General features: G+C 47.0%; 1 protein-coding gene across 1 annotated transcript; it reads left to right on the forward strand.

The window, feature by feature from the left end:
* Nucleotides 1-207: 207 nt before the first annotated feature.
* Nucleotides 208-9519, forward strand: LOC119394998 (homeobox protein Hox-A4). Its single transcript, XM_049416052.1, has 3 exons — nucleotides 208-550; nucleotides 604-1053; nucleotides 7089-9519. Exons 1-3 carry the CDS (start codon nucleotides 208-210, stop codon nucleotides 7391-7393), a joined length of 1098 nt encoding a protein of 365 aa, XP_049272009.1. The 3' UTR covers nucleotides 7394-9519.
* The last annotated feature ends 3803 nt before the right edge of the window (nucleotides 9520-13322 follow it).

Consider the following 13322-nt stretch of genomic DNA (forward strand, 5'->3'; position numbering starts at 1 on the left):
TACAGCGGCGGCGCGCTAATTTGCCGGCGTCGGGCCGACAGGCACCTTAGAGCCTGTTCCCTCGCTATTGTTTCCCCAGTGTCCGGTACGCGTGGGTCCGCGCCCTCCTCTCCGGGACGGCGGTGCCCTGTGGCAAGTCGAGAACGTGCACAGTGACGGCCGCGCAATGCTGAAGGCCTCGACTCCTCCGATCGGCAGCGGTTCGTCATGACCTCGTACTTCGGCAACCTGAGCCCGGGCGCGACGGGCTGGCCCACCGGCGCCCAGGACCCGCACTTGTATGCCCCTTCGAAGTACTCGGGCTCGCCGGCGGGTTACGTCGACGCTCCCGGAGCCCACCACCACCAGTACGCGGCGGCTGCGGCTGCAGCTGCCGCCGCCGCCGCGGCATCGGCGACCTTCGGCTCTGCCGGCCGCTACCCGTACTCGGGACGCTTCGACGCGGCTCCCAAGGGACTCGGATACGATGCCCACCAGCACCCGACGTCGCCGTCCCATCACCCCCATCACCATCATGGGCATCCGCAGCATGCTCACCACCAATCCCTGGGCTTGCCACCTTCTCACCACCCCCACCACCACAACATGCTCCATCAACAACAGCAGCAGCAACAACCCGGCACCAGCCTGTTACGAGCCACCCAACGTGGGTCCCTACTACTCGGCCGCTGTTCCCGCCAGGCCTCCTCCCGAGACGCACGCCCACGTGGCGCCGACGTCGGCGGCGGTCGCCTCCAAGGAGTACGGCAAGCCGACGAGCAGCGTCTCTCCGTTCGCTGCCATCGTCAAGCCGCAGCAACAGCAAGCCACCGCAGCAGCAGCCGCAGTTCCCGGGCCAGAGCTCGGCGGCGGCGAGTCCAGTGGCGGCGACACCCGGCAGCAACGGTGCGGGTTCGCAGCCCGAAGGCAACGGTCCCGGGACTCCCGAGAGCTACGCCGGGAGCGCTGGCAGCGCGGAGCCGGTTTCCGGGAACGAGCGACAGGGGTCTCCCACAAACGCGCAGTCGCCGAGCAAGACGGACAACTTCTACCCTTGGATGAAGTCCTACTCAGGCAAGCCATTGTAGAGCGTGTCAGCATTGATTCACTCAGCTGTTTTTTTTTTCCTTTCCGTTATTTTAGCGCTCTGTTACATTTAACCTGGTGTCGAAGTCAATCTTGAGAAGTATTTTGAAACTATAAGCTCTCTTATTTTGAGATATGTTACCAGCGATAGGTAATGTTGGTGGTGCCCGACTGGCGCATGGAAGTGAAACAGACGTTTGTTGTGCGCTGTTTTTTTTTTTTGCTATATTTCATTCGACATGACATATAGTCAATTATTAACATTAACATAAGATCCATTGCAAGCTTCTACAAAGGTTTTTCTTTTTTTCTTTCTTTTCTTTTTTCATCTGAACAACGAGACTTTCATTTTGGGACAGAGCATCACCTGGAGACAGTGGGCTGCTCGACTTACTCTACGAAGTGAAATTGACGCTTTTCGATCAAAGAGTATTAGGTATAAGAGATAGTCCATTGTTAAATCAACATTTTCTATGAGATTAATGTTATTTGGTTGTGTTGATAACGTGCTTGAGTAAAAATTCACTGCTGTGACGTAACGGACTTTTTCATGTCCTTTTCTGTATAAGGTAAACTTAAATATCTCGAACGTAGAAACTGTGTCGTTTAGAAAATATGTCTGAAAAAAAAGTTTTCACTACCAACAAGTATGGTCACCGTCAGCACGTAAAAGGCCTTCGCACCATCTTGCAACACACACCACGTATGATATTACGTTATGAATGAAGAAAAATATAGGTACCTCAGGCACGTTCGACTTCGCTATAAAATTTTAAGGGTCTTAGAGGATCTTTAACAGGGTCTTATAGCTGACAACTGCTCATGTTGAGGAGTTGATTGCTCATGTTGCCCATGTTGAGGAGCATTCTATGGTTGATTGCATTCTGTTATCGCTAATGCACGAAGAAATTTTCCTCTTGGCTCCATAGCTCAAACACTTGCATTCTACAATGATGGCGGACTTCGTAGCAGATGGGATGCTGCATAATTTATATCGAGTGGTCTTCTTAATGTCGAAGGCATAAGAATATTTTGCGGGCTCTCCGATCGCAATTACAAGTATTAATTGTGCGCGTAAATGGTAACACCGCTATCAAAGCTCCGCAGTATTCAAGTCTTTTGTCCCGTCCGAGGAACCTGAGGCCATTTAATTCAATTTTAGATTCCGTGGAAGTTTGCAAGTGAAGGGGCTGAGCAACGTACAGTTAGGCTTCTTGGGCAGGCAAATTTTCCGGAAAACTTGCTCTACGCATGATGTGAAAAACATAAGGCCTGCCAAATGCATATTAGGCTGTAATGCCACATTGTGGGCTTCAGTGTGTAGTGTATATAACCGACAACACTCATTTAACACAGCAGGCCCACCTGCGCAAGCTATCGCAATATGCTTCCTACGCTGCGTCCCACGAGGCAGCTATCGACTCCACACGCCGCCTCTCAGGCGTGTTCCGTAGAGCTCCTGTGGAGCGCGAACGTATAGCTCCGGGGTGCCTGCTTGATTTCACATGTTACGAAAAATAATCGCTACGCCCCGCTTCCACATTTCGTTGGCTTCCACTTCGATGGCTTTGAAAGGTCGGTTAACACTTCGTTTTCTTCTTTTATTTCCAGTTTTTACCGGTTTTAAAGTTATTGCGTCCGAGACAAAACTTCTGAAAACTTGTCCAGAGTTGACAACCGTATATGTTTTCACAGTTAACATACATGCGTGGAATACAGTGTCTTCCTAGCCTTGTTCCACCCATGCATATTGTGTAAACAGTTATGTCCAATTTCTGGGATAAGTCGACTACTGCAGTTACTCGTAAATTACCATCATGGGCTAATGTTGCCTGTTAGCTAACGTTGGTTAAACAATATTTTCACTACTGCTGTCTAATGTTAGCTCTATGTGTTGTCTATCTACTGTTATAAGACTAACCCTATCTTCATTCAATTTCGCTCCCATCATTGAGCTGTCTACCTTTTTTTTTTTCTCTCGCTATCTTTCTCGCACGTCCGATCACATTACGTATGTCAATCTTACAGCACTTGCAGTGCTTCCTTGATCTGGCCGTCTCAGTGTTGAAGCTTTAGCAAGCACTCCACAATTTTGCCGAATCAACAGTTTGCCCATGTCAAATAACTTCTAGCCGCAGGTTAACCCCGTCATGAGATAATTACTGCAGGTAAAACCAGCCATGAAATCAACTCTTATAGGAACCGCGTATATAGACGTCTTATAGACGTCTACATACGTCTATCCGTATAAGATATAACAGAGGCCGGTGCCAGCGAAAATCATTATTGAGCTTCAGATCTTGCGACATAATGACGAAGCAGGTGACGAGCTGATGGGAACACGCCCATGAATCTGGAAAGGAAAGAAAACAGGAGAGAGAGAAAAGGCAGGGCTGTTAACCAGTTTAGAATAACCGGTATGCTACCCTACACTGTCGAAAGGGATGTGGAAGTTTGAAAGTGAGAGAGAGAGAGCACACACAATGTAACAGAAAGGCTTCATTATCTCACCCTCCCCGTTACATATATAATGGAATGCCACTTATATGTGGCCTTTAAAATAAACTGCCCCCCATCGATTACGCCACCATCATTTCAGGAAGCGCTTGTTTGTTAGAACAATTCTGGTGTATTATTTTTACATTAGTTTGCAAACGACAATACTTCGTTGCATATTAACTGGGTTTATCTGTGCAGCTGAAACCGAGAGAGAAGCAGGAGAGGGTGCAAAGGACAGGGTGCATAGAACTAGTGTGCTGTCTTATTTCATTATTTCTGTTATGTATATGTCTTATTTGGCAGAGCAGTACCTATCTTGCGTCCAGTAGTGTCTACGGTGGAATTTAAAGCACAAAGAATAAGCAACATATAATAAATCAACCTTGATTACACGGCGCATGCGCATTTAACGGGAACTGGCGTCTGCGCGTCGCTGTGACACTTATTCACATCAACCTATCCTGTTGTCCAGAGAAGCTCAATGAGGCAAGCGTGTACGTGCTTTGCAGAGATGTCAACATTTAAATTTTGTTTCAATTTAAACATTGGCATTTGCCGGTGAGGATATACATGCTGACAGATTGCTGCTCAAATAATTAAAATGTTTACGAAAAGGCATCAAAATATTTCATTTTGAGGCAAACCCTGCCGCAATATTCGCCATAATTTTGCATTTATGCCATAAAAGTCAGTATTTTTATTGAAAAAAAAAAAAAGAACAGGTTTAAAACTCTACCATAGCAATAGGGTTTCCTTAACATCATAGCGTTTCCCTAATACCTAGAAACAGACTGCTGGTGCTTTCACCGAAAGTACTTCATATCTGCATAACACGTAAAATCTAACCAAAACAATAGTATTGAAGCCTGAACTAGTGTACTGTGGTCAATTGGACAGTTTCTTCCACCATTCGCTTATTTCCCTGCTTATATATATATATATATATATATATATATATATATATATATATATATATATATATATATATATATATATATATTGTGAAGCTCGCGGCGAACGATTGAGGGAAATCTAATCATTATAATCTCATCATCATTTTGTGCAACGTAAGCAACGTTATAGTGCATGCACATTGGGTTATAATGTAGTACATCGCATGGTAGAACCAAGGAGGTTTAAAAAGAATTGCTGGAGTGTAAATTATGCTTCACGAGTGAAGCCGTACTCGCCCTAAAGATGGCGGCCGCGGCCGCCATCTTAGTAGGGGCAGGATAAAACATCAGCGTTCAGGGAAAGAAAGGGAGCGTTTTCCTCCCATACCTTACGAGTTTAAAATGACGATTTTTTTCTGGACAGACACTTCTCCAGTGTGCGTCTTTGTGTTACTGGTTTCTAGAAAGAACCTTGAAATCTTGGCCAATTTTATTTGAGATCAAGTCATGAATACTCATCTCAGGCACGTAGCCAGGATTTTTTTTTTTCGGGGGGGGGGGGGGGGGGGGCAAGGCCTAATTATTCGAAAGAAAGTCTTTTCATGGCAAAAAGAAAAAAAATTGCCCGGGAACATAAAAGGCTGGACGAATTCCGGGGGGGGGGGGGGGGGGGCCTTGCCTACGTGCCTGACTCATCTCGATATGTTACTTTCGTCGGAACAACGATCTCTTATTCGAGATTTAACCTAGCGTTTAAATTAACTGAGTAAGAGAACTACAACTCTAAGCGAGCAACAGCCGGAAGGACCATGCTTCAGAGATAAAGGGTGCGAAAGCGCTGGCTTCACTTTTGCTGGTAAGGTAACGGTGTTGCAAGAGCTTCCACTACACCTTTTGTTTTTACACCTCCTTGAGTGGAACTTGTAGAGCTGTTGTTTAGTCAAAAAATAAAATTTTAAGAATGCGATGCCGCATTTACAGATGCGGCATTGAAAATTCTAGCCTTATCGTTGGTTGGAGCGCTAGTTCCAGAATATAGTGTAGTGTTCGCGTTGCACGGTCAAGCTTATCAGAAAAAGAAAATTCGGCAGATCCCACGTACCGTGGGAGTCGATGTTATGCGAAGCATGCGGCGGGTAGGTGACTGTGGCGTAACTTTTTACTGAGCGACACGTTACAAAATGACGCTAAAGATTTGAATATATTTTATACGCACACATATATATGTTGAAGAGCTGCATATGTGTTATATAAGCAGTTGTTTACGGTTGGGTAACGCTGCCAATGACAGCGTGGGTATTACCAACACCAGAAGCGGTAAGCTGATATGTAGTGCTTATGTCTCGAGAACGCACGCGCGTTTCACGCCCGTGTGCATGTGTGCCAGAAGTTCTTGACAGTTCTTGAGCAAGGGCATCATCACCGTGATCAGTGAGCACCAGCAGCTGGTCATGACTTGTTATACGACCCGGTCGTGATCGTGGTGAAGAGGGGCCCATGTGTATTGAAGTATGTAGTATAGTAGAGCTGTTGGAATTCGTGGATGCCTCGGTCATTTCGTCGCCAAATTGTCTGTTGACAGTGCCGGCGACATGTCGGAACCTGAAGCCACCTTTCGCGTTGGTGTGGCATAGGTCGTCGAGGCTGGTAGGCCTGGATAGTGCTACGTAGATCAACATCAGTGGATGGTGTTTGTCCTATTCGTAGACTACCTGGGCGCATGTGGCCTACGTAGCCTAGTCTACAAATGGCTGTCAATCAATCTGACATCATCCTCGGTCAGCATGAGGCCATCGCCCAGCCTCTTAAGAAATGAAGAGGACACTTCGTCGTTCTGGTGGACGAAGTGCACTTTTACGATGCGGTGATGTGGATATCATATGTAACTTTCGTTAATGTATTTCTCCGGGGTCGAGCAATGCTTCAATATAGCTTGCTAAATCATAGGAATGCAATTTATATACCTGGCGTGGCTCAGTGGTAGAATACCTGATTGCCACGCAGAATGCTTTGGTTCGATTCCTGCTGGGATCCTAATTTTCATTATTTCCCTTCGTTGAGTCAACGCTGCCGATGTTCGTTTTACTTAACTCTCTAGCATTTAAGTTACCAATGTCTGTTCTCGCCGTTCCTGGGTAGACATAAACTGTCAATCACCTGTGGCGCATACCCGTACACCACAGCCTGTGGTAAACGGGTGTGTGCCACACGTGTCTAGTGGAAAGGGTTTGACGACGACCGCGACAGGATTTTAACGTTATTTATGTCATGACCCGGCAGTCATATTCGTCAAATCCTCTTACCCTCCCATGCAAATTTTGGTCTACGCCAAGTTAAGGAGGCGATCATGAGAGCACCCAGACGTAGGCGGCTAGATAGATAGATAGATAGATAGATAGATAGATAGATAGATAGATAGATAGATAGATAGATAGATAGATAGATAGATAGATAGATAGATAGATAGATAGATAGATAGATAGATAGATAGATAGATAGATAGATAGATAGATAGATAGATAGATAGATAGATAGAAACGCTCAAAGTGCCAGAGGTTCGCTAAGAAATGCTGCGCATTTAATAATGATCACGCGAATCATCATTGACAGCGAATATTCTTGCAAATGCAGATTCCTCGCAAGGGCCCAAGAGGACGCGGCAGACTTACACCCGCTACCAGACCCTGGAGCTGGAGAAGGAATTCCACTTCAACCGCTACTTGACGCGGCGCCGGAGGATAGAGATCGCGCACGCCCTGGGCCTGACCGAGCGCCAGATCAAGATCTGGTTCCAGAACCGGCGCATGAAGGCCAAGAAAGAAAACAAGCTTCAAGGGGGACTCCTGGTCCCAAAGCCTGGAAACGAACTAGTTAGTGTGCTCCAGGACTCGAAGGGGCTCGGGGCAACCATGTTGGACAGTGTGGTCTACAGCTGAAGAGGGCATGCGCGCGCCCGGCGCGACATCGCGGTGTAACCCTACTTCGCAAAGGTGTACGCGCGCGCGCTGCGTGTGTGCTTGTGTGTCAGTGTCAAGTCATGTGTACATTTTCATCGTCGTTACTACGTCAAGCGCAGGAACAGCGAGAATGACCTCTCGAGAGTCTCAGAGTAGAGTGTTCTTTTTTGCGTCGATGCACCGCGCGTACCGCTGGCGGGTAAAGTACAAAACATATGCCATTGATAGCAGCAACGCTTTTCACAGCTGTAGTGCGAAGTTCTATGAGCCATCACCCGAACTCCGAAACTACACATAACGTACACATAACTGAATGTAGAAAAGGAATGCAGACGGAGAAAGAACTTGCCTACTTCCGCTGCACCGCTCATAAGAACGAGCAATGGCTGGCACGACAACACCTCGACGTGCTGTTTGAAGACAACAGGTGGCAAGCTTGCAGCCAAAGGCAGGAAAACAAGGAAAAAGTATGGCCTCAGGGAAAGACGCGTGTGCGATGGAGACATGTCCGCCAAATGTGCGTCCAAGATGTCGTGAGCGCTCGTTAAACGATCGAAAAGCACCACTGAGAAACGAAAGGGGGAAAAAATGTCGTCGCGAAGATCCGCCGCGCTCACCTTGAACACCAAACCGCAAGCTGACAGCCGAGGCCCTCTAATTTATTGCCTTCAACTTCTTCGGCGAGGGTCGCGAGTAAACGCGCCCTCAGGAGAGAACGGCGTGACGCATATTGCTCCGAGCGGCGTGACAACGGTCCTAAAGGGGCGCCTCTTTCTAGACGTTTTCGGCGCCCCCCTTTTTTCGAGGCACCCAAAAACGACGACTACTCGGCTGACGATGCGACTGTCCTCAACTCAATGGGACGGGACGAAAGCCGTAAAACGCCGCCGCGGCACCCTCGGTCGCGGGACGATTTTTCATATCTGCTGCCCCGACCACAAAGGGACAGGCGTGCCCGCGAGCCATGGCGCACATGTGGCCATCGGGCGCGCGCATACAGACAGATAGCGCTGCAGCCGACCCGGGGCGTCCAGAGTCAGGTGGTGGTCGCTGCCGCGATGGGTGCCTCGGAGACCGTTTTTCTTTCTCGCAGGGGGTCTTGCCTCCCGCGCTCAAGAGCGCGCTGATGGTCTTATGACACTCGACGGCCATTGTCTTGCGGCCCGGCGCTCGTCTTTCGGAACCATTAACCGGAGAGCGAGCCGAGAGCGATGCTTGCCGAAACCGTCAGCGCGCGGGGGGACCTTCCTGCGCGGCGTCTTGGATGCTCGCGGCAACAAAGAAGTCCGCATTCGTCTCGCCATTTAGTGACCCATTTAAGGGGGTCCCCCCTCTCGAGAAAGGGCTGGATGGCCCCCCTGAGAGTCACCCCTTCTGGCCGATTCCCAGGACGGGGTGTCTTCCAGACGCCATGCGGGAAGTGCTGCTCCACGGCTGCCCGCGCTCCTCGCGTGCCTAATTGCTGAAAAAACGAGAAGGAAAGATGCTCGAACGGCACGAAGAATGGGACGAAGACGACGGCCATGAGCGCGCAGCCTGGTGGTGGTCCCCGTCTGCGAACGTGAGAAAAAAAATAAAGAACACAAACTCCCCAGAAGCAGCGCCCTCGTCCGGGTAGAAGCCGCGCTACGTCGTTCAGTGCTGCAGCAGTGTGCGGTGGCTGTGTCAGCGTTCAGAGGTGTTTGCTGCCAGTGACGACTTTGACCCCGGTCGGACGTGAGACGGGTTGCCGTGATCGTAAGCCGCTTTGAATGTTCTACCACGTAGGTTTCCATGTGCGTGCTGTGTTTGTCGCGACACTGTGTTTCGGATGTGTGGCGTCGGAAGGTGTATGCGTCTTGTACTGAAGGTAAGGTTAATCCATGCACTGCAGACGGAAAAGAGCGCTGACGAGGGATGCTTGAATGTGCAGGTCGCTTATGCTATATACTTTTGTTCCTATAGATGCCAGGGAAAAAGTGACATCGCGAGACAGCCCACCCAGTGATTTATCATGCGGCGTCGGCACCGTCATAGAGTTTTGAGATGCATATGTATACGTATGTTATTTATAGCTTCTGCGTGTGCCCCCAGTGTACAGATTTTCGTGGCTTCATATAAAAGAATTAGCATTTCCACAACGTATAAAAAGTGAATAAGCCTTCCCGTTTGTCTGTTCTTTCTTTTCAACGTCATACCAAATGTGCTATACAGCGATTCAAGGAATGAGAAATGAAGCTCCCATCTTTCAAGTGTATCAATAGGTACCCCTTGCGCATACGCATAAAGTGCGAGATTTACCGGTATCTTCGTTGGCAACAATGCAGATTTCGTCTGCAGGACAAAGACACCAGCCTGCAGAAATTGTACGAACAAATACACAAGCAGTTGCATATCCGCATGCTTCAGCAATTCCATGTCTTTGTTACTTGCTGCGCCAGTTGTCATTCATGCGACGCGAGAAGTTAGCCCTTAGGCATTGCTTTAACGTTCAATGTTGTAAGGGTTACTCTTACATTGTAAGTTTTGCCCTTCGCACATATTCTTAGCATACGAATAGCGACACAAGCCAACAGTTGCCACATGACAGGGCCAGTTACCGTTTGACCAACACTTCAACCCGTTTGCATGCAATTTCTATGCATCAGTTAAACTATGAACGTCCTTGGCTTAACTATTGCTTCATATGACTGTGTCTAACCAACATGGCCACCTGAGTCGATTCCACTTCACGATAGTTTCATACCGAGAGTCTCGTCTCCTGTAACGTCAGTGCTCATTGGTATAATTAACATACGGAAATTTGTTGGTCAGCTGCCTGCTCCAAAATAGGAATGTCCCACTTTCGCCACCATGATTACGAAATAGCTTAAGTTCGCACACATTGGTATTCCATTTCCGTATCTAGTGCACAAGACCAGGTCTTGTATATTGTGCGCTAGATGCTGACATGACCACCTGCGGCCCTTGCTTACACTCCGGGAGTTAAATCTTTAGCACATACACAAATAACGGAGACAGTGGACAGGAAAGGAGCCACTCCCTGGAGCCACTCTCCAAAATGGCAGTGCACCAATCATGCAATGCGTGGTTTGTGGGTTCCGGTTGTTTCCTTTCCAGTTTCATTTTTCTTTGTCTTAAAATTTATACACCTCAACTGAAACATATAACTTATTTATTCGACCTGATACTGTTTGCTTAATACGTTTGTGTCTAACACAACAGGCCCCTCGATCGGTTCACTGTTTCCTATGTCACTTCAGTGCTGAGTATTTCCAAAGCCACGATTTGTATACCCAGCACATAAATTCGCGTGTTGGTAAACAGTATATGTATTGTAGTTTGAGTCGCTGAGTTACGTACGACATTCGTCTAAGTACAGCTCCTCTCGACGTGTTTTTTGGTCGCTCATTTAAACCCTGTGTTTTCCAATGTCACTGTTAACATAACAATTATGCTAGATGCCTCTAAATTACGAGCTGTGTCACAACACTTCTGTCTGCAATCAGCGTTGAGTCGTCGCAGTGGCTTGTATTGTATCTAAACGAAGGCGTGAGAAGCAAGAACGTCAGATATAAAGAAAGGGAAACAGGTTTATTCAACAGAATCGGGAAAACATAACGATACTGTGGAATGGTGCTTAGAGATTCTCAACTGGCGGGTGGTGTGAATAACGTTCATTTCATTGCAGTATAACAATAGACTCAGGTAATTTACTACGGCATGTGGTTTCACAGTGCCTTTAGCCAAATGAAGACAGACAACATATGATTAAAGTGTTTAGAGTGTGAGGTATGCGTTGATATAATTCTGGTGACGTACTTGTCATCATCGTGAAAAACGTTCCCAGGAATTAGATTGTCAGTCTGTATACAAGTATCAAATACAGGCAAATGCACATTAGTATACACGCAGCTAGTGAACTAAGAGAAATATAATTCCTTCAGAATAAAAAAGAAAAATATCTACAGTAGTTATTTCCACATGTGAATACCATAATGCGCAGGAGTTTCAAGCCAATATGTTCCAAGCCAAACTGACTGCACTACTATCTATATGCACCTGTCTATTACACGGGACATGCCAGCTAAGTTTAGCCAATCAGGAACTCGCACAATATGCAGTTACTAGACCTATACTGTAGGTCAATGACTTGGCTAATTAACAAATATAACTAAAGATAAACACATTGACAAACGTTCGCTGGGACACCACATGCGAGTGCACGTAGTGCCTTGGAAACAAAACCGAAGATATATATACATGTGTATAAGCGTTAAGAGTCACGGCGTAAATTGCAAAAGGGTTCGCGTGTATTAAGGTCGCCGCGTTGCATATAGGGACGCCGCGTGTCCCGTTTGTTTGCGCTATCAAGCTTTCATAATGAGTCAAGACGTAAGCCTCGTTCGCATGGGCCCCTCATACACTTACAGCCCCTTCCTTATGCCTAAAAAAGGTGCCACTGATTGCGTTCACAAGCCACCGAGGTTCTGCCTGATTTTCTTTAAGCAAAAAAATCTACATACATTTATAGGTAATCTACATAGAACTGCTGTCCATTTCTAGCAAACATTAAACCAGTGATTCTCCAAAGGGGTTCCGCGGAGCCGTCTTAGGGGTACTGCGATGCCATCGCCCGCGAAAAAAAAAATGTTTTTGAGGCCAGTTTTGACCTATTCCCAGTTCCAGGTGCTGCTCCAGGAACTGCAACGACATTCTCAACAAGAACATCAGCCGCAATAGCGCTGAATTTCCTTCGCCTGTTCTTCCTTTCAATATATAAGGCAGCGAGCGCGTCTCACGCCCCCCCCCCTCCCCCGGTCCGTCACACCAAGTAAGGTACACAAGGGGTCCGCGTACGTCACTTCGACCAGTCCACAGGGGGTCCCGACACATCGACGGCTGAGAACCGCTGCATTAAACAGTGATTGCTCGGATGATAAATTCTTAGGACAGTTCGTGCTTCCATAAGGACGTAGACGCAACCAAGAAGATAGTTAAGAGAAAGGGGGGGCCTGTGATGAGCATCTATCTTATCCTAACTTAACAGCTTTACGAGAAGATGCGGACAAATTGATTAATAACTCATGTCGAATAAGGAATCTTTATGGAGGCTCCAGCGACACATCCATTGTTCGACCACTGCCACCATTGTAGTGTGTCCTGAGTGTATTAAGAATGATCGAATGCAGTCGTTGCTTTTTTTATTTCTTAATATTTTGAAAAGCTTGAACGCTGTCCCAGACATGGCGTATCTATTTCTCTTGGTATAATCCAAACTAGAAAAAATCCATCAAGAGCAGTCGAGGCTACAGATAGAGAGAGTGAAAATGAGGAAAAGGCAGTAAGGCTAACCAGATCGTAGCATCCGGTTTGCTACCCTGTGTAAGAGGAGGAGGACAGGAAAGAGAAATGATGAAGGAAGATAATAAAAACCATGATTGAGTCCAAACACACGCACGAAATCACACACACAGAATCTGTGCTCGTTAGACGAAGTTCACGCCCAAGGCAGCTCTTGACCTTCTGTGCTGACAATCGGTGGATTTCTGTGGATATGGAATTACGGCAGTTAGCGGAGCATTCCTTTGCTCTATATAGAGAGAGTGGCAGCTGCTCTTATCCATGGCTCGTTAGAGAAAATTAGTAAAGGGGAAAAAGCGGTCCTTTCGGGTAAACTTTAATTATTCCGAGAGAATGGACAAACTTGCCATATTGAAAACTTTACCTGCTCACCTGCCAATCATTATGTTTAAACACACAACACCAAAAGGCGAGAATGCTAATATCACACACCAGCACCATGTGCCAGCTAAATCTCGGACCAGTTCTTAAGTTGAAAACGTGTCAGGTCTGTACTCATCGCATATGTTAAAGGGACACTAAAGAGCAAAACGATTTTTCTCGCATTAGTAAAGTAGTCTTCCAC

Source organism: Rhipicephalus sanguineus, chromosome 5 (assembly GCF_013339695.2).
Source record: "Rhipicephalus sanguineus isolate Rsan-2018 chromosome 5, BIME_Rsan_1.4, whole genome shotgun sequence".
Lineage (NCBI taxonomy): Eukaryota > Metazoa > Arthropoda > Arachnida > Ixodida > Ixodidae > Rhipicephalus > Rhipicephalus sanguineus.

Excerpts from the sequence above, each read along its gene's own strand:
- LOC119394998 (XM_049416052.1), top strand. The coding sequence starts at position 208 with ATGACCTCGTACTTCGGCAACCTGAGCCCGGGCGCGACGGGCTGGCCC. Across the intron at positions 551-603 it reads TGCTCACCACCAATCCCTGG|CAGCAGCAACAACCCGGCAC; the intron begins GCTTGCCACCTT and ends CATCAACAACAG. Across the intron at positions 1,054-7,088 it reads TTGGATGAAGTCCTACTCAG|ATTCCTCGCAAGGGCCCAAG; the intron begins GCAAGCCATTGT and ends TTGCAAATGCAG.